At 36.9% G+C, this 25,302-nt stretch overlaps 1 protein-coding gene across 1 annotated transcript in view; it reads right to left on the reverse strand.

Moving 5' to 3' along the window:
* MDGA2 (MAM domain containing glycosylphosphatidylinositol anchor 2) overlaps window positions 1-25,302 on the reverse strand; it is a 926,008-nt gene that overhangs the window by 544,408 nt on the left and 356,298 nt on the right. Inside the window, exon 2 of the mRNA XM_002690859.7 lies at window positions 640-779. Within this exon, the coding sequence (XP_002690905.2) occupies window positions 640-779 (140 nt within the window). The remainder of the gene's footprint in view (window positions 1-639; window positions 780-25,302) is intronic.

The following is a 25,302-nucleotide window of genomic DNA, read 5'->3' on the forward strand; positions in this document are numbered from 1 at the left end:
TGCTTTTTTCACTTGTATAATTTTTTTCCTTTGTTCATTATTTATCACTTTAGTGCCCCTTGAAAGTCTCAATTTCTGTTCCTGGTACTTAGCTTGTAAAAGCTGTAGCTGCTGACTCTGAGAACCTGAATTCACACAGCATCTGCAAACATCTGTTTTTCAAGGTTTTCTCTGAATATAATGACTAGGAGTAAGGAAAGTACCTGTGACCTCGTGCATCACATTTTTAGAACAAACGCCTCCTCCACTGCAATTATGTCATCATGAAATCATGTTCCACATTCTAAAATAAACTCATTGCCATATGAATTGTTATCTGACAGAGATATTTTTGCAGTTGTCTTTTTTAACAGCTTCCTTAGACTACTGTCTTTTAAATTTCTCACAATACTAAAACAAACAAAAAAATTTTGTCTATTCTACATGTTTACTTAAGCTTGAATGTTCAACAATTGCTACCCTTATCCTACATTGCACATATAATATGGATTTCACATACACACACACACAAACACATATACATTTTTAGCTAAATCGTCTAAAATAAACATATATATATATATATATATATACTTTTTTTTTTTCTGATTTGCAAGACAAGTCAGAGAGTTTTCCACAATTTCACGGTTCAGGACTCACCTGTGGACGTGGATGTCCCGTGACTAGACAGGTCAATTCCAGGGTTTCCCCTTCCCGGATAGTGTAGACCCTTTCTGAGTAGCGCTCCTCTTCAATGTTACAGGCCAAGCCTGAATGCACAATACGAACCGTGGGGGGAGCTGTTGAATCAGAAAGAAGATACGTAAAAAGATAAATAAACTGTCATCCACTGAATCATCATGGTTGTAAACGGCAATTCTTATTAGACTTTAGCTCTGTCAGATCCATCAGTCTTAACACTTTGAACATCCTCAAGGGATTAAACATTTTGCTGGACAGAAAGCTTCAAATTTATCTAAAAGTCACCAACACATTCTGAAAATGGAAAATGGGAATAGGGTGCCAAGGAAAACTGGTGATTCAGGAAATCACCATCATTACAAGACCTGTAATAAAACTTGACTGCTAAAATGTGATAGTTCCCCTCAACTCTGAAATATAAAATTTAATATAGTAAAGGATGTTGTCCAAAGTCTATATAGTAGTAGTAGTCGTTCAGTCATGTCCAACTCTTTGCAACCCCACAGACTGTGGTCCCCCAGGCTCCTGTGTCCATGGGATTCTCCAGGCAAGAATACTGGAGTGGGTTGCCATTCCCTTCTCCAGAGGATCTTCCTGACCTAGGGATAGAACCCAGGTCTCCAGTGTTGCAGGTAGATTCTTTACCGTCTGTGATACAGGGACTATAGTGGTGAAAAAGATCACTCAAAGGAAAAAGTAATCTAAATTAAAGACATTTCCATTTTTCTGTTAATGTTCTAAGTTCTGTGTTAAAACTAGGAAGGTAAAGAATAGGAAGATTTAGCTGTCAGAAATTGAGTATCAACTTAGTTTTCAATATTTATAGACTCCTATATTAATATGAACAAAAGCCACTGGTGATGGTCATAGATCACTGAGGCCTAAGTATAAAATTCTGACTCAAGATAGACTTAGTTTTCATGAAATTGTATAAATTTCTAAGTACAATTTCTCCTACTTCAGTGCTACATGGGCCTATAAAACTTGTCTAGGATTCATTGACTTACTCTTTGTTACCCTATGGACTATAGCCCACCAGGCTCCTCTGTCCATGGAATTTTCTAGGCAAGAATAATGGAGCAGATTGTCATGTGCTAAGAATTGAACCCATGTCTCCTGCAGTTCCTGCATTGCAGGCAGATTCTCTACCACTGAGCCACTGGGGAAGCCCATAGGAGACCTATTACGCGCAAAAACTCTTTTGGTCCTGAGAAATACTTAGATAATAGGATAGGCTTCTTGCCATCAAGGAGATTACTGTAAGTGACTAGCTTCAAACTGGAGATCATCCCCATTTGTGAATTCAGCAATTTTGTTTGTAATATATTTGGAATAGAGAAGAAAAATTTGTTGTAATTGGAGAAAAAGCTTTATCTGTATATAAGAACAATAATCTCAAGAATTTACTGATAGCAATCTCAGCCTCAACGGCAGTATTATCAGCAGAGGCTGTAGTTGCTTAAAAATTAATATGACTATATTTGGAATTTTGTACTTAACATTTAAAAGATCATGAATATTGTTAAATTTGCAGATAAATTTGGTGATTTATGGAGGAAATAAGATAATTATAAGTCCAACTTAAAGGAAATTTTCTTTTGGGACAACCTGTGTTCTGAAAATAAAAAAGAATAGTTTCCAATACTAATACTTTGCTTTACATAACAAGAATGTATAGAATACTCCTAGAGTTTAAGAACTGAAAAGGGCAAAGTTTGTTATTGTTCTTAATTTCAAACTGAAATACAGAGAAGTCTGCTTGTAAATAATAGTAAAAAACAACCAGTTATTTCCATTTTCTTTCTGGATATCCGAGCAAAGTACTGTTCTTCAACCTTTAAATGCAGGATCAAATTTAAATTTCAATTTAGATACATAATATTAGAAAGCCACTTATTTTTAAACATCTGTCACACAACTGTTTACATATTATGGAGGTTAACAAACTGATGACAATCAATTAACACTTTCAAAATATAAATAGAAAATTGTTAAGGATAAAATAGAGATTCATTACCTTGAAATATATTTCTATGCCAAATTTAGCCTAACAAGTGATAGTTCACATGTTTATTAATATATCTAATTATATAGTAACATGGCATCTTTTCTAGATTAATTTACAATGTTATTTTTGCTTTATTTCATATCAATGAATAGTATTATTATTTTAAGGATCATCCTTCCAAAGAATCATTATGCAAATAAGTAGCTTTATTTTAAAAGTTTAAATTATACAGTAAGCACACTGTCTTCACCTACAAGGGTTAATTTTCTGCTATTTTCTTCCATATTTTAACACATTCTTGGAAGAGGCAATTGCCTATATACTGAGCCTTCCACCTATCTTATAGGATGGGGAATATTCTACCAAATTATAAGTGTTAAAGATGTACTTTACCTAGTATGCATTAAAATATATAGTCAGTACTTCAGAAGCTCAATGATAATGTGAACATTTTTGGAAGCTCCCATGAACTCTTTTGGTCTGCAGAACACTCAACTGAAAGGTCTTAGAATTCATGCAGGTCAATGCTCTTATTTCCGAATTATGGAAGGAAAGTCTGAGAACATCAGGTGGCCTGGCAACAGGCTTGCAGCTAGTTGCGGCCTCAATGATACCAGGACCACCGGCCCTAGGCTCTCTTTACTAACTCATGCTATTAATTCTATCACAGACATAGTCAAAGCAGGTTTAAATAACTCCTAAACTAGATCTAGACTAGACTAGGGGGTAAAAAAAGATAGAGAAAAAGTTCATGAAGTAGTTACAGCACCATAACTAGATCAACAATATTAATTGTATAATGGTTCCAAACCTAGCCAGTGTAACATTGTCACAATTTTTGTCCTGTCTCCAAATCCAAACAAAATCTTATGATTTCCCAAATAATGTGTTGTAACTTATTTTTTCACTATGTTGAATTTTACCTAAGAGGGACTTCCCAGGTGGCGTTAATGGTAAAGGATCCACCTGCCAATGCAGGAAACATAAGAGACTTGAGTTTCATCCCTTCGGGAAGATCCCCTGGAGAAGGAAATGGTAACCCAGTCCAGTATTCCTGCCTAGAAAATTCCACAAACAGAGGAGCCTGGCGGGCTATAGTCCATGGGGTTGCAAAGAGTCAGACACGACTGAGTAATTAAACAGCATGAAATTTCATGGAGTCCAAATCACCCTACATGGCATTTAGTTCCCTGTAAATGGGCCACATATTGACTATTCAACATGAAATCTCACTTCTCTGTATCATCAGCCCAATATCAGTGGGAAGTTAAAGAACACTGACAATTCAAGTTCTTTGATCATGATGTTCCCCCATATAGAATTCCCATACTGATCTTTGGACCAATGTTGCAAAAGCTTCTTGAATTACTTAGCAATGACTTTCTTCTCTTTTTCACCAGGAAATGTGTATTGCCCAGTGATTCTCCTTTTTCTTAACATTCTAACTTGATAAGAAGCACGTCATTACAAGAATGAACATCATTTTGAGCATCTATTCCACATTACCTAATTCAGAGCATGGAGTAGGTATTTAATTATTAATTCATAATTTTTAAGCATATATCACTATAAGGACTCTAACCTCCTATTTTAGCAAAAATATCAACTATTAGGACACTGAATTTGTCTACTTTAAATACAAATGCAATTTGCAGTGCTATATCTAAAGCAAGACATGTTTTACCCTCTGCCTTGTTAGAAAAAAATCTTAATTCATCATCCTTAAATTGGACTAAGGGTTATGATCCCCTTTGCCCTATAGAGTCAGCAATGAATTAAAATGTTAAAATATTGCAAGAGACTCATATTCATCCAAATTTGCTTGCAATAAACCAAATCCCATTACATAAAATCATTCCCAACACTAATTCTATCAACTCCCTTAATCTGAATAAACTGGCTTTGGGCTCAAGAGGTCAGCCTAAAAGGACAAAAGAGAAACATTCTCTTATCTTGTTAGAGTATACTTTTCAAAGTCATACCAAATTCTCTCTGTATTCTGCTGGAGAAAGAACACAAATAAATTCTCCAATGGCAACAGCAAGAGCATATTTTAGCCTTTTATCTCATAAAAAGACTTTCAAACATATATTAATTGAGCAACTGCTATAGATGAGGCATGAGGCTATGTGCTAAGGATATGAAGATGGATGCTATGAGCGGTGCCCTCTATGGCCAAAGCCTATTGTGCTTTCAGCCTATTGGGTCTGACCAATTTATATACATACAGAAATCATTAAAAAATTACAATTGAACAGAAGAGTTATCTAACAGAAGAAAGTGAGAAGTACTACAACAGGACAGAGCAGAAACCGACTAAATCTGCCTAGGGGATTCCGACAGGTTTCAGGAAGCAATGACATTTAACAAGGTTTGCAAAGATATATGCAGTGGAGGCAAAAGAGGAAGAACATTCCAGAGAAAGGAAATAGTGTGTTCAAAAGCATGTAATCATGTCTTTTGACATGATACTGCCTGCAGGGTTTAGGAAATAACTACATGAAAATGTGATCCACACAATGTATAATCTACTCCAAACCTCGAGACCAGTGCCACTCTCTCAATCTACCCTAATGTCTCCAGGCATAGGAAAGAGACTGTAGGGCCCTGCCAATGGAAAAGATGGGAGAAACCTACGTGAGAGTTCTTATTAGACAAGACTTGAGGACTGATTGATGTGGGAGTGAGGGAACATGAATTCAGAGGTCACTGAAGTTAATATTTTGGTTAAACAGGTGAAAGACTTTTTTTAATAAAAAATATTCTCTTGATCAGTAGGGGTTCCACATTATTCACAGTTGGGAGAGACTTAAAATGAGGGGATCTGAGTCCAAATAATGGAGTGCTTTGTTAGAGCGAGGACTTAGACATGAAGTCTTTTTGAGAGAGAAGCTTTTTCCATGTTCCTGAAGGATATGCTGTTATTAGCATTAGTAAGTTTCATAATAAGAGTTTTCTTTCCTCTAACAACTTCAAGCAAGAGTATTGTAGCATATCCTTCAAATCCCTGGTCCAACTATTCTCTGGGAATTCAAGTTCCAGTAATATCATACCACTTTGCTACACTAGTTCAAGGTAACTTGGGGTTACTGAGTTACTAGTTTAAAATACTACATAAGTCTTCTCCTTCCTCCTTTTGCACAATGATTTCCCATTCAAATTTTAAATTAAATATTATGTCTACAAGCATGGGGCTTCCCTTGTGGCTCAGACAATAAAAAATCTGCTGCAATGCAGGAGACCCAGGTTTGATCCCTGGGTTGGGAAGATTCCCTGGAGAAGGGCATGGCAACCCACTCCAGTATTCTTGCCTAGAGAATTCCATGGACAGAGGAGTCTGGGGTCACAAAGAGTTGGACACAACTGAGTGACTAATATTTTTACTTTTCTCTGAGTATAGTCTATAATTATGCCTCTTCTTGGTGACAATTCTTTTGCCTGATATCTTTCTCCTTAGGCTCATTATATCAATATATATTTAATATAACAAATTCAGATAAGGAAGCAGAGAATATGAAGATTTGGGAGAGGAGGTGAAAATTTTAGTGTTAGAAGCTGATGGTGAGCTGGCCAACAAATGAAAAGTTGCTGCTTGATATAAAGATTTAGAGCTTTTAAATGGTAGCTGATGTTTGACAGCAATAGAATAGATGCAATCCCTAAAACAGAGCATGTAGAGTGAGAAATTAAGAGAATAATGATAAAATCATAAGGAATGTGAATTCTTGGTACAGAGCTGGTGTGGATGTGAATATGATACAGTGAGGCCAAGAAAGGAGACTCAGAGGCAGAGGATTACAAATAAAATGTAATGCTTCAAAAGTTACACAAAGAGATGCTCGAGGATGGTAAATTGTCCAAAACTGTCACTTACGACAGATTTGGAGGAGCATAAACAAAAGATCATTGCCAATGATAGTTAGGAAGGCATTGGGAAATTTCAAGTGAGGCTGTAGAACAACAGGGGGGAAAGATGAAGGAGGTGAGGTTTGAGAAAGATAAAAGTCTTCCTGGGTCAACCAAGCTTCGGGCAAAAGGTAAAACTGCTTTGAGGTTTACCCATATGTAAAAAATAAGGAAGCATACAATTAAGCATTCTAAAATACTATACCAATGTCTCAGGATTACAAAGACTATTTACATTATAAGAAACAAGCCATAATGTCTTTATTTCCGACATAAACTGTAACTTTTAGCCATACTATACTATTTTTCTACTATCTTTCATCATGCTTATAAAATTAATTTTCCCTAAAATCTGACTTTCTTTATTTTCTTTCCTTTTTTCTTATCTTTCTGCTCTTCTACAAGTTTAAATCTTGTAACTTTGGTATCCTATATGCAGAAATCGCTCAAAACAGTCTAATCTTTACTCCAAAAAAAAAATCAAAGTTAATCCTCACAGCATATGAATATGCTTAATCTCTCCCATATTAAACACTGGAGACAAAACAACATTTATCCTCTCATCACAGGTCTCCTCTCATCTTTACTTTACAGCCTAGTGATTGGAACTAATGGTACCCACTCTATGCCACACTTTGCATGTTTTTGAAATCCTCAGGCCATAGCAGTCTGGCACCTACCCTATCTTTTGTGTTTATAAAAGAATAAGGAAGAAAAATAGAAAACTGTTTTCTTTGCTCAACTGCTAATTTTTGTCATTATTTCGATCCCTTATATCTCCTTCGATCTTAGTTTGCCTGCCTTCATTTCTGCAACTATAAGGATCTTTTGAAATTACACATTTGTTCTACCCTTCAAAATAATTTAAACTATTATTATATCCCACTATTATTCTTACAAACAGGAATGTAAGCATATATTAAAACATGCAGATAGCAGAATATTCAATTTCTATGTCTATTACAATAATTTCTGCAAAAAATAGTTAAAATCCTTCTGTCACTGTCATTTAAATAATCCCAAATAGGACAATATCTTGATATACAAACATTTTGAAGATTATTTATAATTGGCTTTTACTCATTTGGTTGTTTTTAATTAACTACTATTTTAGCATCAAAGTGAATTTATTTTCCTTTACCCTCATCCTTCATACTTGGTTAACACTGAATGCTTGCCCACTGGAGAGAAATACATTTTATCTTTAACATGATTAGTTATAAAGTGAAAGTACTAAGATCATATTGATCATATTCTGGATTTAATCAAAAGAAGATCATATCTACCTCAGTATGACTTTGGTGAAGGCTCTGAATATGAAAGGTTTTGAATATTTTGTATAATTTCCTCAGCACACGTTGAGCAGCATTGTTATAAATTAATTGAGCTGCCTTGAGAAATTCTGCAAAGCCCAGAGTAAGGTAAGAAAATTAAACCCTGAAGCCTCTGGTTCTAGAAAGAAGCTATTAATTTTTCCTAAATAACAGAAGTTTATCTGATTTTTTAGGTTAATGTTAGTCAAGAATTTAAAGCAAAGAGTTTATATTTTTAATTAAAAAACAAGTTATCTGTTATATGTAATAGATACTATTTAACAAAATGAAGAAAGTTTGTCATTAAAGAAAATGACAGTAAATAACAATGTAATTATGTTCATGAAAGTTTAAAGTTAAACAGAGAAGAATATAAGCAATTTAAATTTTAATATTAAAAACAATAATAAAAGCAATAATGTTTTGTGTAAAAGAATTATCTTTTAATGTCGTCTTAAAGCATTCTTGAATATAGGTGCTAACTTTACAAAAAACTGAATGTGTGCATGCTAAGTTGCTTCAGTGGGATATAGCTATTTGCAACAAAAAGCTGAATACATAATGGCAAAATATTAACCTAAATCATCTTCTACAAAATGACATATTTGATTCTTCTGTGTCTTAAATGAAACAGTATAAAACTTATAAATATTATTAAATTAAGGTTTCTACATTAACAACTTCAGATTTCATCAGAAATAACCTTTTTGTTTTCATCTCAAAACATAACCTATTAATATAAAGCTAAAACTTCAAAGACTCTTGTATGTTTTATAGATACAAAAAAAAAAAAACAAGTTTCACTGAACCTATGGTTCTTAACATTCTTTTCAAATACAGCATTTGACAACCTCTGATATGTGTACCAGAGAGGAACTGTGGGTCCCTAAGTCTGACATACATAGCCATCCATGCTTCTACATGGATATTCCCAGCCCAAGCCATTCAGCCATTCATTATGTTCTTCCCAGTATTTCCCAGGAGAAATATATGACCTATATGTAAGCAATATTTGAAAGCTTATCAAATAGTTCATTAACCTTGTATTGTATTTACAAAGGACTTATGTGAACTAAGCTTTGTGCTACAACTTAGGGTAAATATTGTGGTGAACTAAGCTTTCCCTAAGAAGGTGGAATGTGAGATACTATTCACAAGTTCCTGTTTCTATATCAGATCCAATGCCAAATCATGAAATGTCTCCAACTAAAGACTGAATCATGTTTCTATCTAATCAGTAAATTTTAGTAGGAAAAACAAAAACAAGAAACAAAAAAACAAAAACAACTACTCCAGAAATTTGGGGGGCTAGGCCATAGACTATAAATACAAAAAAAAAAAAAGGAAAAAAAATGGCAAAGACAGAAGGGAGACTCCTCTTGCTTTTATGGTACCATTCTGTTACATGCTTTGAGTCATCTTGGAAGCATAGTGAAGGAGGCAGAGAAACTATTATAATGCTATGAGAGAGAACAGCATTTAATCTTTAAAACCGTGGGTAAGTTTTACCCCCTCTAAATCAACTTCGTGATAAGGCTTCCTCTTAATAATGTCCAAAGTTATATATCATGTGCTCAGTGAACCCTCTAAAGTTCTTTGAACCAAATCTTCCTGATTCATCAATTATCACATCTTATGAGATCAGGACGCCTGAACCCACAGGTACTAATTACATCATTTTTAAACACTCTGGACTGAAATGTATACTTAAATGTACTCACCTTCTCTAAAATTAAGGGCATTTCAGCTTTCTTGGAAAGAACTACAAAGCCCCAGCAAATATTAACTAAAATGAAATTAGTATCATCATTGTGCTCTAACTTTAATCACTATTTGGTTATTTAGAGACCGCTATTATTTCTTTCAGTCTAACTCATCAACAAAACAAATGATATTTACTAAAGAATATGCCAAAAATGAAAACTTCAAGTTGCTTCTCCAAGAGTGGCAATGGCAGACATAGGATTTTGAGTATCTGGCCTGCTGACTTCCCCATTGTTTCTCTCCATTGAGTAATGACTACTGCTGTGTGTGACTAGCCCCAAGAAGGACAAGTCCCTCAACATGTTACAAAAATGCCTTTGAAACTCCAGCACAGAGGAATCTGTGTGATAATGACACAACCCAAAGTCTCCTTCAAAACTAAAGGGAAAAGCAATTATCACAAAGCCATAATGATTCCAATCCCACCAGGCAATATTCATAGACTTAGAACTCAGCAAACACCAGACACTTGTGCAAAGCTTGGTATTTTTTGACACATTTGGTAGTTCTTTCTAAATCCCTAAAATGTGTATTTTAAATATACATTTGAAAAAATATGACATCTCCATTGAAGGTTAGTGAATATTCAAAGATTAGTTTCATCTACAGTTGTCTTCCCTAGGTCGGGAAGATCCCCTAGAGAAGGGAAAGTCTACCCACTCTAGTAATCTGGCCTGGAGAATTCCATGGACCGACTGTATAGTCCATGGGGACGCAATGAGTCAGACACAACTGAGCAACTTTCACTTTCACATTCACAGTTGTCTTTCTCTAGAAACAAATTGTGTTGTGTGTATTTATATATGTGTGTGTGTGTGTGGTGTGTGCTCTGTTGTTGTTTAGTCTGTTTAACACTTTCATAGATATATATATATTTAACACTTTCATAGATACATATATATATGTACACACATATATATGTATGTACGTGCATGTGTGTGGGTGCTCAGATGTGTCTGACTCTTTGCAACCCCATGGACTGTAGTCCACCAGGCTCCTCTGTCCATGGGATTCTCCAGGCAAGAATATTGGAGTGGGTTGCCATTTCCTCCTCCAAGGGATCTTCCTGACCCAAGGACTGAACCCTATCTCCAGCATCTCCTACATTGCAAGAGGATTCTCTACCGCTGAGCCACTAGAGAAGCCTATATATGTACGTAGGTATGTATATAAATAATGCCATGCCACATCCTTATTTTTAAAGGATAGACTTTATGTCTTTAGAATTTAGAGGAAAACACCAGAATAAGAAAAATAATTATCAATCATTTATATTCCCAAAGACAAAGAGTATTTTTATTAAATTAGTTGGTACCATAAGAGATAAAAGTAAAAACATTTTTATAAACCATTATGTGAAACATAAGCACTTATTAGTAAATATTATCACTCAACTTCTAATTTTGTACTTAAGCTTGACTGTTTCAAAGAACTATACACAGGAGATGAGGAAATGCCCACAGTTTCAGTTCAAGCAATTTAATTTCCATTTGAGGATGAAATTTTGAAATTGACCTTTTGAATATCTCAGTGGTTCACCTCTATGCAGTGTGAAACAGCATTTCCCAGGAAGGCTCTTAGACCTGTCATCTGTCCCACACCCCTCTCATCTCAGGTCAGGACCTGGCGCACTCACTTTCCTGCTCAATCACCTGTGCTCCTTGAGTTTTCCATGGAGCAAGACCTTGCTCTCCACTTCATGTTTCACATTCTCCTAAATGAATTCATAAATACCTTTTCTAAGAATTGTCATATTTGTTATTAATGTCAGGATTTGTTAATAGAACAAACAATATGAGAAATCTGCAGTATTACAAAACCTTAAAATCTTAAGAGTACTAGCAAAAACATGGGTGATCCACACCACTTAATAAGTACACAAGGTTTTTTAAATTTAATTTTATAGCTTTAATCTGCTTTTTTCTATTACAAACTTCTAATTAATATTTACCTGATTTTTTTGAGCAAAGGAATCTGTAAAAACCTATAAACAATTGCTTATACCTATAGCCCCTTATGTTAAATATAAAACTGTTATGCTTAAATTCTCTTAGCACCATCCACCTAGCCTCAGATATTATGCTTGACATCCTTCTAATTTTCTCTGCAGAATCTAAGAGATCATATCTGTTTGATGTTAAACCAAATGAGTTATTCAGATTGTAAGCAGTCTGGGTTGTAACACAGCTGGATCAGTTCCTTTCAAACATTCTTCCAAACACAAGTGGTTTGAAGACATGTTCAATGTTGTTCAATCTGGATAATTTTTAAAGAAATTTAAACCACTATAGTATTTGCTTTGTCAAAGATATTGATAAAGATAATAAATAAATGAAACCTAATGTTAGAGTAATCATGAGGTAATATATATCTCCATGATTGTTAGATGAGAATCAGCAGAGTTTTTTGAGGATGCAGTTTGCCAGTTTAGAGTCCAAATGTAAATGTATATATAACATTTGGGCCACCTCTAAAACAAAAACGACTAATGAGACAAACTGCCAGAAGGTACACAAACAAATATTTCCACTACAGTATTTATAAATGAAAAACTGGAAACACCAGAATATTTGGAAAACTACTGAGTTGCTATTTCCTTCTCCAGGGGATATTCCTGACCCACGGATCAAACCTGCCTCTCCTGAGCCACCAGGGAAGCCCACACTAAACATGGGTATGTAGTTCCAAATTTATTGATATATAAAGATGCTGATGTCATTGATTTTTTAAAAATTTTAAGAAGAGTGTAGATCACACAGAATGCTGTGATTATAAGCAAGGGCTCTGAATTGAGGTGTCCAGGTTCAAATTCCCACTATGACACTTACTGTGTGACACTGAGCAAGTGACCTGATCTTTCTGTGCCTTTGTTTTGGTATCTGTAAAACTAATTAAAAATAAAACCTCTCTCAGAGGATTTAGTGACAGTGTGATAAATAATGCTCATTAGAACAATGTTCAGCTCATCAAAGCTGGCAGCAAGTGTAAGTAAGCCATTAATATTTCCAAATGTACATGTAAAGTTTTCACATGTACAAATTCGATATATGTATAAGGAGATATATGCATGTGTGTACAGATAAATACATGTGTGTGTGTATATATATATATAGACATATATATATAGATATATACACACATGCAGGTGTATATACAGGTGTGTATACATATATTTTTTTCTTTTAATTAAAAAGTCTCTAACAGCAAGAATTGAATCTTTCTGATATTGCTAATTTAAAGTACTGGGTTTGGAGTTGGGTTTCCTGGGTTGGAAACATTAGAATATAATCTAAAATAATCTTAATTTCTTCATGTATAAAGTGGGGATGAAATGACTTTCTACTTCATACAGTTGTAGCAATAATAGTAGATAATCATATCTAGGGTTTACCATAGTACACAGCTCTAGCATTAAGCATTTAAAATTTTAGTTTTTCTTAGCAGCCTAAAATCTCCATGTATGGAACAAACATCACAGGAATAATATTATTTCTGATTAATAAAATCATTACAAATTCTCATCCCAGTAACTAATATGAAACAAAAAAACTAGAAATGAAGAACATTTGTAAAAAGTGACACTAACTTTATGTAAATTGCTCACATAATGAAATGATCAAATTTGTCAGTGAATCTAAATTTAGATTCAACTGGTGCTTTTCAAAAGTAAACATGGGAAAATAACAAGGTAAATACTATTTAATTTACTTAATTAATGTCACAAACCAATTTTAAATAAATAAAAATAAGGAAATACCAAATGAATAACAAGTGTACTTATCAACAGAAAACCATTTCAGATAGGCTTTTGTCTAATTAATCACCACATTCAGCATTCTTAGAAATAATATTTTAGTACTCAGTGCACAAATCATGTAGAGCCAAACATCTGTAGAAATTTCAAAGACATATCCAAAAAATTTATAAAGTGACATTTTCAATACTGAAGTTTCAGTACCAAAAATGAATAACAGAAGCCAAAAATGTTATTATGCAGATAAGTCTCCATTTTAATTAAGGGCTGAGAATGAGAGACCTGAGGGTCGAATTTCAGAGCTATTTTGACATATATCAAATGTTCCTTAATTTACACTGAAAAACCTTTCTAACAAGTTCTCATGTCAATATGTTCCTATTAGCTACCAGTACCTTTAAGTGGTGTTTTGTCACTGACCTACATTAGTATATCAAATTATGACAAGAAATTAATGGCTTCTCACAATAATAATTCAGATTACACTCTCTAGCCAAATACTTAGAAGAGAACCTCAAGAGCAACAAAACATGAATATCTGTTTCTACTTTGTTTAACAATAAAAAAAAACTTGAACATAACAGTAGATAGCTACACAGGCTCTCAAAGTATTCACTTAGGATTTTGTACAAAGGTTCAGTTCAGTTCAGTTGCTCAGTCGTGTCTGGCTCTTTGTGAACCCATGAATTGCAACACGCCAGGCCTCCCTGTCCATCACCATCTCCCCGAGTTCACTCAAACTCACGTCCATCGAGTCAGTGATGCCATCCAGCCGTCTCATCCTCTGGCATCCCCTTCTCCTCCTGCCCCCAATCTCTCCCAGCATCAGAGTCTTTTCCAATGAGTCAACTCTTCGCATGAGGTGGCCTAAGTACTGGAGTTTCAGCTTTAGCATCATTCCTTCCAAAGTAATCCCAGGGCTAATCTCCTTCAGAATGGACTCATTGTATCTCCTTGCAGTCCAAGGGACTCTCAAGAGTCTTCTCCAACACCACAGTTCAGAAGCATTAATTTTTCGGTGCTCAGCTTTCTTCACAGTCCAATTTTCACATCCATACATGACTAATGGAAAAACCATAGCCTTGACAAGACTGACCTTTGTTGACAAAGTAATGTCTCTGCTTTTCAATATTCTATCTATATTGGTCATAACTTTCCTTCCAAGGAGTAAGCGTCTTTTAATTTCATGGCTGCAATCACCATCTGCAGTGATTTTGGAGTCCAAAAAAATAAAGTCTGACACTGTTTCCACTGTTTCCCCATCTATTTCCCATGAAGTGATGGGACCAGATGGCATGATCTTCGTTTTCTGAATGTTGAACTTCAAGCCAACTTTTTCACTCTCCTCTTTCACTTTCATCAAGAGGCTTTGAGTTCCTCTTCACTTTCTGCCATAAGGGTGGTGTCATCTGCATATCTGAGGTTATTGATATTTCTCCTGGCAATCTTGATTACAGCTTGTGCTTCTTCCAGCCCAGCGTTTCTCATGATGTACTCTGCATAGAAGTTAAATAAGCCGGGTGACAAATACAGCCTTGATGTACTCCTTTTCCTATTTGGAACCAGTCTGTTGTTACATAATTCAATTCTGGAAATAAACTCCCTTTTTAAATAAACAGAACAGGAAATAATTTTGAGAAACAGAAGACTAAGACTTTGACAAGTTATATGTATGTATATATTCCTGAAAACCTCAATTGAAAACATTGAACTCATGTTGACCTGATACTTGCCTCTAACTTTTTTCTTCATATAAGGTAACAGGTTAAAATATGTGACTTTTTATCATTCCTGAGATAGAGATGACTAACAGTGTGCGCGGAGAAGGCAATGGCACCCCACTCCAGTACTCTTGCCTGGAAAATCCCATGGACGGAGGAGCCTGGTGGGCTGCAGTCCATGGGGTCGCTAAGAGTCGGACACGACTGAGCGACTTCACTTTCACTTTTCACTTTCATGCACTGGAGAAGGAAATGGCAACGCACTCCAGTGTTCTTGCCTGGAGAATCCCAGGGACGGGGGAGCCTGGTGGGCTGCCGTCTGTGGGGTCGCACAGAGCCGGACACGACTGAAGCAGCAGCAACAGTATGCTAGGAAGCTAAGGGCTTTCAGAGTTTTTGAGAATCTGCTTAACATTCTCAAGATATTTCCTCAAGAAAAGCTTCCTATAGTGCTTACCAAAACTAAAAAAATCTTCCCTTAGAATGATCACATTTTCCCACTAGTCCTTTATATGGGGGGCGGGGTGGGGCGGGAGGGAGAGGAGGTGTCCTATTACTCTATAGGACACTTACATTATTGTAGAATAACACATCTATCATCTATTTAAATGGCTCACAAATTCATCTGGCCAACATAGACCTTAGGCCTGCTCTCTGGGCCTCTGTATCCAGTTGGCTACTCAACGTTTGTCTTGAATATCTTTATATTCCAATATATCCAAAATTTAATCTAGGCCTCAACACTCTCTCAAAAAAAACATGGAAAACAAAACAAAAGTCTATTTCAGGATCTCCTATGTCACTGAAAGGGCAATACTATCAAAAAAAGTTGCTTATACTGGACATGGAGAACTCATCCCTGCCCTTACCCTCTTAATCAGCACCCTCCCTCCACCTTCACCACCCCAAACTACAATCATCTCTCACTAAGACTACTGCAAAAGCAACCTAACTGATGTCCTCTTTCCAGCTGCATCTCCAGGCAGCACACTAGCAATATTTCAAAATGACTGTATCAACCTCTTACTTAAGAACCTTCAATGGCTCCCTGATGCTTTCAAAATCAAATTGCTTAACAGGACTCTGAAAACCCTGAAAGCTTTCCCTTTCCCACATGGACATGAAGGCAGAGATTAGGTATGATGTATGCACAAAGCCACAAAACACTAAAGCTTGCCAGCAACCAGCAGAAGCTAGGGGAGAAGCATGGAATAGATTCTTCCTCAGAGCCCTCAAAAATGAAACTGTCCCACAAAGGTCAACAAAAACTGATAACTAACAGAAATTCTTGAGCTCATTTTCCATGTAGGTTCAGTCACATCCAACTCTTTGCAACCCCATGGACTACACCCCACCAAGCTCCTCTATCCATGGGATTTCCCAGGCAAGAATACTGGAGTGGGTTGCCATTTCCTCCTTCCGACCCAGGGATCAAACCTGCATCTCCTACTTCTCCTGTCTCCTGCACTGACAGCAGACTCCTTAATTCTAAGCCACCAGGGGAGCCTATCTTACAGAACAACAAATAGAGAAACAGCCTATTAAAACTCCTTTACTTGTAAACTGCCTTCACAGATGATGTTCACTTTAGTTATTTAGTTTTTTACTCTTTAACTGAAAACCTTCGCAGCTTCACAGATCCAGTTGATTCACAGGATTGGAGTCAGCCCTTGCCTGGTGAGAGCTGGTTAGGGCTTGTGGGAGCCACTGCCTCCAAAACTAGGCCAGATGCCCTGGCTGGAAAACTCCACCCTCCAATCTTACTCAGAGCATCCTTCCTGAACATGCAGAGTCCCCTAACAAGATGCAGATTACTAGTTACCTCCCTGTCTTCCCTGCCTCCAATCACCTTTCCCCACCCCTTAAGCCTGCCCAAATTATCCCATATATATCTTAACCTCCTCACTTTGGGGGAGGCAGCTTTGCATCTTGTTTTCCAGTCTCCTTGCTTCGCTGCCTCATAGATAAACTTTCTCAGCTATAAACCTCAGAATCTCAGCATTTCGCTTGCTGCCAATGGGACAAATGGAACTGGTTCCATAATAGAAGTCCTGCCAATACCTTGGTCTTAAACTTCTAGCCATTTATCTTGTTTAAACCATCCAGTCTGTGGCACTTTGTTATAGCCTCCCTAGGAAACTAACACACTATTGAACAATTAGTGAGAAAGATGGGATGGGCTATTTATAGCTTGGCATTTCCACCTAATGATATAATGATAGGCTCCCTGGTGGCTTAGGCAATAAAGAATCCACCTGCAATGCAGGAGACCCAGGTTCCATCCATGGGTCTGGAAGATTCCCTGGAGAAAGCAATGGCAACCTACTCCAGTATTCTTGCCTGGAAAATCCCATGGATGGAGCAGCCTGGCAGGCTACAGTGCATGGGGTCACAGAGAGTCAGCCATGACTGAGCAACTAACATCTTCGATAGGAATAAAATAATTGCATCTACTTATCTTTCCTTCATTTCAGCTTCTTCTATTTTCCTCTTTCTTCTACTCTCCCTTCCTTCTTTGCTATTTTTTCTGTCTTCCTTCTCCCATTTCTTTCCTTCCTTCCTTTGGATAACATGCTAAATAATTAATGGCCAGTACCATGAAGAATACCATTAAAAACAAGGGAGTTTTCTGAGCAAAGAAGTCAAATATTTTATACTTGAATTCAATTAGAGATGGTTATATTAAATAGCATCTAAAATTTTTATCAAAAACATAAAAAATTTCCCTCTATTTTTCCTGGAAGGGATAGCCTGAACTAGAGGATTTAAGACTGTCTTGGGTATCTGAACTGAAGTTAGAAGAAAGTTTCTATCTCTGCCATTTACCCATGGAACACCGTAATCCATATAAAACTAAACCAAACTTGTAAGAGATGGTGGTCAAAGAGGACACAGGGAAGGATTTCATTGACTGGGGAATATCAAGGACATCCTATGGAATACTATGGTAAGTGTGGGACCTTCTCAGGACACAAAAATATCTGTATGCGACTAGAATGATACATTTGAGAGTGAAAGATGGCAGAGTCGATTGTGGCCCCTGAGTGATTAGTTAGCTTGAGAGTGAAAACACACACAGACACACACCAGGAGGACATTCTAGTTAGTGCTGGGTAACCCTATACATTTGTTTTTGAGGTTCCTCCTTTTGTGGCAGGCCTAAGCAAGGTCACTGCAGTAAAGGAAGGGTCTGTTGATATTTTATGTGTCTTGCAATTAATTGCTTTTTGACACAGATGATATTCAATGGAGCATTATTAACATCACATATTATAATTTCTACAAGTTTTATCAAATGGAAGGTCTTGGCCAAAGGATATATTCCACTCCTAGCTGTTATATATTGGTTGCCCTAAAGGCTGGAAATTGAAATCCAGCCTCTAGTTGCTGGGCTTGTCATTGTTCAATGCAAGTTGTCTCTGCCTAAGAATAAGGTTGTGTGTGCATGTGTGCATGTGTGCTCAGTCATGTTCAACTTTTTGAAACCCTATGGACTGTAGCCCACCAGTCTCCTCTTTCCATGATATTCTCCAGACAAGAATACTAGAGTTGGTTGTAATTTCCTTCTGCAGAAGATCTTCCTGATCTAAGGATCAATTTTCCCCAATTCTTTGTTTTTTTCTGTGCTACAAAGAGATTTAGTAAGAACTACTAAAGATCATTAACAGTCAACTATTACCCTGTGGTTCTCAACTTGGTTTTTCCAAACCAGAGAAAAAAGAAAAATTCCAACACTATGTGTGACAGTTTTAGCCATACAAGTCAAAGATGCTTACAAAATGCGATACAGTGATATTTATAAAAAAGTAATCATATTGCATTACCCAATCTTTCTCAATCTTTTTGTCTGAAAAATTGACACACCTTTACTTTCATCTCACTTGTTTATGAATATTGATCACATATATTCACAAAGAAAATAGCAATTACTTAACAATACATTCTGTAATAATTTATTTTAACAAGGCCCCTTTCAGTTCTGGAAGTTATGGCTTTATAACAGTGTGCAGCATTCTATTTAGGCAGAAATATTTATGCCACTTGTTATCAAAATGCTAAAAATGGCTTTTTTCCCCCCAAAACACCAGACTTTGAATGTAATAGTAAACTGAGTGAAGGGAGAGTGATAGAGACAAATACCGATTTCAGTATATTCTATACAAAGAAAAGCATTTTCCATTCACAGTCTTCTATTGGGATTGGTTCAGTGTCAGTGGAGACACTGGCTGACCAGACATGAGCCATATGTCACTAAGCACAGGTTTAACTTCACTGCAAGAAATGCTATAAACAGCAGAGTAACCAGTGGTAAGTGGAGGAAAGCTGAGGGTTCCTACATGTAACTAAAGCTTCCTCATCCTCGGTATTTTGCTGACAAATGTCAAAATTAACTTACCCTCTGACAACAGTTTTGGAAAGTTTGTTTGAAATGTAATTTGTTTAGCCATTTATTATTATTATCTTAATATCAATGCCCTGTAACAGGAAAATAAGAGACTAAAAAATGAAACCAACTGCTAACATTTGATGAAATCATCAAATGATGAAATCACACAAACTGACCAAGAAAAACAGAATTTCAATTTGATTTTATCCTACAGGAACAGTGCTGGAATAGACAAGGCAGGACTTCTAATGGGACACTATCCAGAAAACATGACCTGTGTATAAAGAAAGTAACTTCTATGGCATAGTCACATCTCAGATTCTATTTATCATCCATGGGTACTCAGTTTCTCCATTTGGGTTGAGATGGCATAATAATTTAGGATCTATGAGGAATTGGTCAGATGATCGATACAAAAATCAGATTAATTATATTCTTTGCAGCCAAAAATGGAGAAGCACTATACAGTCAGCAAAAACAAGACTGGGAGCTGACTGTGGCTCAGATCGTGAACTCCTTATTGCCAAATTCAGACTTAAATTGAAGAAAGTAGGGAAAACCACTAGGCCATTCATGTATGACCCAAATCAAACCCCTTACTATTATATAGTGAAAGTGAGAAATAGATTCAAGGGATTAGATCTGATAGACAGAGTGCCTGAAAAACTATGGACGGAAGTCCATGGCATTGTACAGGAGGCAGGGATAAAGACAATTCCCAAAAAAAAGAAATGCAAAAAGGCCAAATGGATGTCTGAGGAAGCCTTACAAATAGCTGTGAAAAGAAGAGAAGCAATGGTCAAAGGAGAAAGGGAAAGATATACTCATTTGAATGCAGAGTTCCAAAGAATAGCAAGGAGAGATAAGAAAGCCATCCTCAGTGATCAATGCAAAGAAATAGAGGAAAACAATAGATGGGAAAGACTAGAGATCTCTTCAAGAAAATGAGAGATACCATAGGGAACATTTCATGCAAAGATGGGCAAAATAAAAGACAGAAATGGTACGGACCTAACAGAAGCAGAAGACATTAAGAAGAGGTGGCAAGAATACACAGAAGAACTATACAAAAAAGATCTTTATGACCCAGATAATCACGATTGTGTGATCACTCACCTAGAGCCAAACATCCTGGAATGCAAAGTCCGGTGGGTCTTAAGAAGCATCACTATGAACAAAGCTAGTGGAGGTGACAGAATTCCTGTTGAGCTATTTCAAATCCTGAAAGATGATGCCGTGAAAGTGCTGCACTCAATATGTCAGCAAATTTGGAAAACTCAGCAGTGGCCACAGGACTGGAAAAGGTCAGCTTTCATTCCAATCCCAAAGAAAGGCAATGCCAAAGAATGCTCAAACTACCGCACAATTGCACTCATCTGACACGCTAGTAAAGTAATGCTCAAAATTCTCCAAGCCAGGCTGTAGCAATACGTGAACCGTGAATTTCCAGATATCCAATCTGGATTTAGAAAAGCCAGAGGAACCAGAAATCTAATTGCTGACATCCAGTGGATCATCAAAAAAGCAAGAGAGCTCCAGGAAAACATCTACTTCTCAAGATTGCCATTCTTCTTTCTTGAGAAAGAAGAATGGAATGGAGAAATCAACCTGCCTGACTTCAGCCTATACTACAAAAAACAATCATCTAGACAGTATGGTACTGGCACAAAGACAGAAACATAGATCAATGGAACAAAATAGAAAGCCCAGAGATAAATCCACGCACCTATGGACACCGTATCTTTGACAAAGGAGGCAAGAATATACAATGGAGAAAAGATAATCTCTTTAACAAGTGGTGCTGGGAAAACTGGTCAACCACTTGTAAAAGAATGAAACTAGAACATTTCTAACACCATACACAAAAATAAACACAAAATGGATTAAATATCTAAATGTAAGACGAGAAACTATAAAATTCCTAGAGAAAAGCATAGGCAAATCACTCTCTGACATAAATCATAGCAGGATATTTTATGACCCACCTCCAGAGTAATGGAAATAAAAGAAAAAATACACAAATGGGACCTAATTAAACTTAAAAGCTTTTGCACAATGAAGGAAACTATAAGCAAGATGAAAAGACAGCCTTAAGAATGGGAGAAAATAATAGCAAATGAAGCAACTGACAAAGAATTAATCTCAAAAATATACAAGAAACTCCTGCAGCTCAATTCCAGAAAAATAAGCGACCCAACCAAAAAATGGGCCAAAGAATTAAACACACATTTCTCTAAAGAAGACATGCAGATGGCTAACAAACACATGAAAAGATGCCCAACATCACTCATGATCAGAGAAATGCAAATCAAAACCACAATGAGGTACAATCTCACACTGGTCAGAATGTCTGCTATCCAGAAGTTTACAAGCAATAAATGCTGGAGAGGGTGCAGAGAAAAAGAAACCTTCTTACACTGTTGGTGGGAATGCAAACTAGTACAACCACTACGGAGAACAGTGTGGAGATTCTTTAAAAGACTGGAAATAGAACTGCCTTATGATCCAGCAATCCCACTGATGGGCATACACACCGAGGAAACCAGAATTGAAAGAGACACGTGTACCCCAATTTCATCGCAGCACTGTTTATAATAGCCAGGACATGGAAGAAACCTAGATGTCCATTGGCAGAAGAATGGATACAAAAGCTGTGGTAGATATACACAATGGAATATTACTCAGTTATTAAAAAGAATGCATTTGGATCAGCTCTAATGAGTTGGATGAAACTGGAGCCTATTATACAGAGTGAAGTAAGCCAGAAAGAAAACCACCAATACAGTGTACTAAGGCATATATATGCAATTTAGAAAGATGGTAATGATGACCATATATACGAGACAGCAAAAGAGACACAGATGTAAAGAACAGACTTTTGGGCTCTGTGGGAGAGGGTGAGGGTGGGATGATTTGAGAGAATAGCATTGAAACACATATATTATCATATGTGAAATAGATTGCCAGTCCAGGTTCGATGTATGAGACAGGGTGCTTGGGGCTGGTGCACTGGGATGACCCAGAGAGATGGTACGGGGAAGGAGGTGGGAGGGGGGTTCAGGATGGGGAACATGTGTATACCCGTGGCAGATTCATGTTGATTTATGGCAAAACCAATACAATATTGTAAAGTAATTAGCCTCCAATTAAAATAAATAAATTTATTAAAAAAATAAAACTAAAACTCAATATTCATAAAACTAAGATCATGGCATCTGGTCCCATCACTTCATGGCAAGTAGATGAGGAAACAATGGAAACAGTGACAGATTTTGTTTTGGGGGGGCTCCAAAATCACTGCAGATGGTGACTGCAGCCAGGAAATTAAAAGACGCTTGCTCCTTGGAGAAAAGTTATGACCAACCTAGACAGCATATTAAAAAGCAGAGACATTCCTTTGCCAACAAAGGTCCGTCTAGTCAAGGCTATGGTTTTTCCAGTGGTCATGTATTGATTTGAGAGTTGGGCTGTGAAGAAAGCTGAGTGTGAAAGAATTGATGCTTTTGAACTGTGGTTTGGTGAAGACTCTTGAAAGTCCTTTGGACTGCAAAGAAATCCAACCAGTCCATCCTAAACCTGTCCTGGATATTCACTGGAAGGACTGACGCTGAAGCTGACACTCTAATACTTGGCCACCTGATGCAAAGGACTGAATTATTTGAAAAGTCCCTGATGCTGGGCAGGATTGAAGGTGGGAGAAGGGGACAACAGAGGATGAGATGGTTGGATGGCATCACCGACTCAATGGACATGAGTTTGAGTAAACTCTGGGAGTTGGTGATGGACTGGAAGGTCTGGCATGCTGCAGTCCATGGGGTCCCAAAGAGTTGGACATGACTGAGCAACTGAACTGAATGAGGAGTTGAGTGTTATTTTTTTAAAGTCTGTTCATTTTCCTAAAGTATGAATGAGTTTTTTCAGACCCACAAGCCATGATGCAAATACAGGGAATATTTATCAGCACTGGTTCAAGTCTGGTAATGTATCATTTCCATCACCACCACCAGGTTTCAAAAGCACGTCTATTGTCCTCCTCTGCAAGGTGGTTAGTATTAACATAACGTTTGTAGTTGCCACAAACAACAAAGGAGCAAATGGTCCTAAGTCTGTGACATAGAATCAGAGAGAAAATTTGGGGGTTATAAAAGATTCTTCCTCTTCTTTAGGAACTAACTTTACCTACTGTCTGGCAGTGAACTTTGTTAGGTTATTGATAAGGCTAACCCCAGGGAGAAAGAAGTCATACATTTACACTCTATATAGTTCCAGATGAGTTTTGACTGACTACACCTAAGGATTCAAAATAAAGGGCTTCAGTTCAGCTCAGTCGCTCAGTCGTGTCTGACTCTTTGCAACACCATGAATCACAGCATGCCAGGCCTCCCTGTCCATCAACAACTCCCGGAGTTCACCCAGACTCACGTCCATCGAGTCAGTGATGCCATCCAGCCATCTCATCCTCTGGCGTCCCCTTCTCCTCCTGCCCCCAATCCCTCCCAGCATCAGAGTCTTTTCCAATGAGTCAACTCTTCGCATGAGGTGGCCAAAGTACTGGAGTTTCAGCTTTAGCATCATTCCTTCCAAAGAAATCCCAGGGCTGATCTCCTTCAGAATGGACTGGTTGGATCTCCTTGCAGTCCAAGGGACTCTCAAGAGTCTTCTCCAACACAACAGTTCAAAAACATCAATTCTTCAGCTCTCAGCCTTCTTCACAGTCCAACTCTCACATCCATACATGACCACAGGAAAAACCATAGCCTTGACTAGATGGACCTTTGTTGGCAAAGTAATGTCTCTACTTTTGAATATGCTATCTAGGTTGGTCATAACTTTCGTTCCAAGGAGTAGGTGTCTTTTAATTTCACGGCTGCAGTTACCATCTGCAGTGATTTTGGAGCCCAAAAAAATAAAGTCTGACACGGTTTCCACTGTTTCCCCATCTATTTCCCATGAAGTCATGGGACCGGATGCCATGATCTTCATTTTCTGAATGTTGAGCTTTAAGCCAACTTTTTCACTCTCCACTTTCACCTTCATCAAGAGACTTTTTAGTTCCTCTTCACTTTCTGCCATAAGAGCTTAACCACAGTTATTCATTAAATAACTTTTGGCTAAAATTGATTAATAGATGTGATAAAAATAAATAGTTCATTTCCTACATAGAGGAAGAAGGAAAAAAAAAGAGAAAAGAAAAAGAAAGCTTTCTATAACTTACAGAGTTACTAAACATTCTCAACTGCAATAATATCCTCAATTAGAATTAATTTGCAATCAACTTTGAACGTAGAGGATGGAAAAAGCAAAGGAGGGAAAAACTTCAACCAAAAAGAACTATGATAAGAATGAAAGTATGAAATAGCTTGGAAGTAGATATGAGAAAAACTAAATCTTGAATCATTCCATTCAGTTCATATTAGGAAATATTTAATTGAGTAGATACTCTATATAAATGTTGCATCAAGATCTGTAAGTGATACAAAAGTATAAAAGACATTATTCTCTTTTTCCTAGAAGTCCAAAGTACAGTGAGGAGAATCAGATATCTCAGTGTTGCCCAGGGACCAGCTGTACCAAAATCACTGGGACTGCATGTTAAAAATGCACATTCCATTAATCACTCAGAACATGTAAAAGTTACCTTCCAACTAGAGATGTTCAGAATATTTTCTTTCTTCAGTTGAAATTAGTCCAGAACCTCGAATTCTCTGTGGACCTATCTAACCTAGAACCATTGGGCCGAATTATTATCATATCAAAATTATAAGGTA

The sequence above is a fragment of the Bos taurus genome, chromosome 10 (assembly GCF_002263795.3).
Source record: "Bos taurus isolate L1 Dominette 01449 registration number 42190680 breed Hereford chromosome 10, ARS-UCD2.0, whole genome shotgun sequence".
In the NCBI taxonomy this organism is placed as follows: domain Eukaryota; kingdom Metazoa; phylum Chordata; class Mammalia; order Artiodactyla; family Bovidae; genus Bos; species Bos taurus.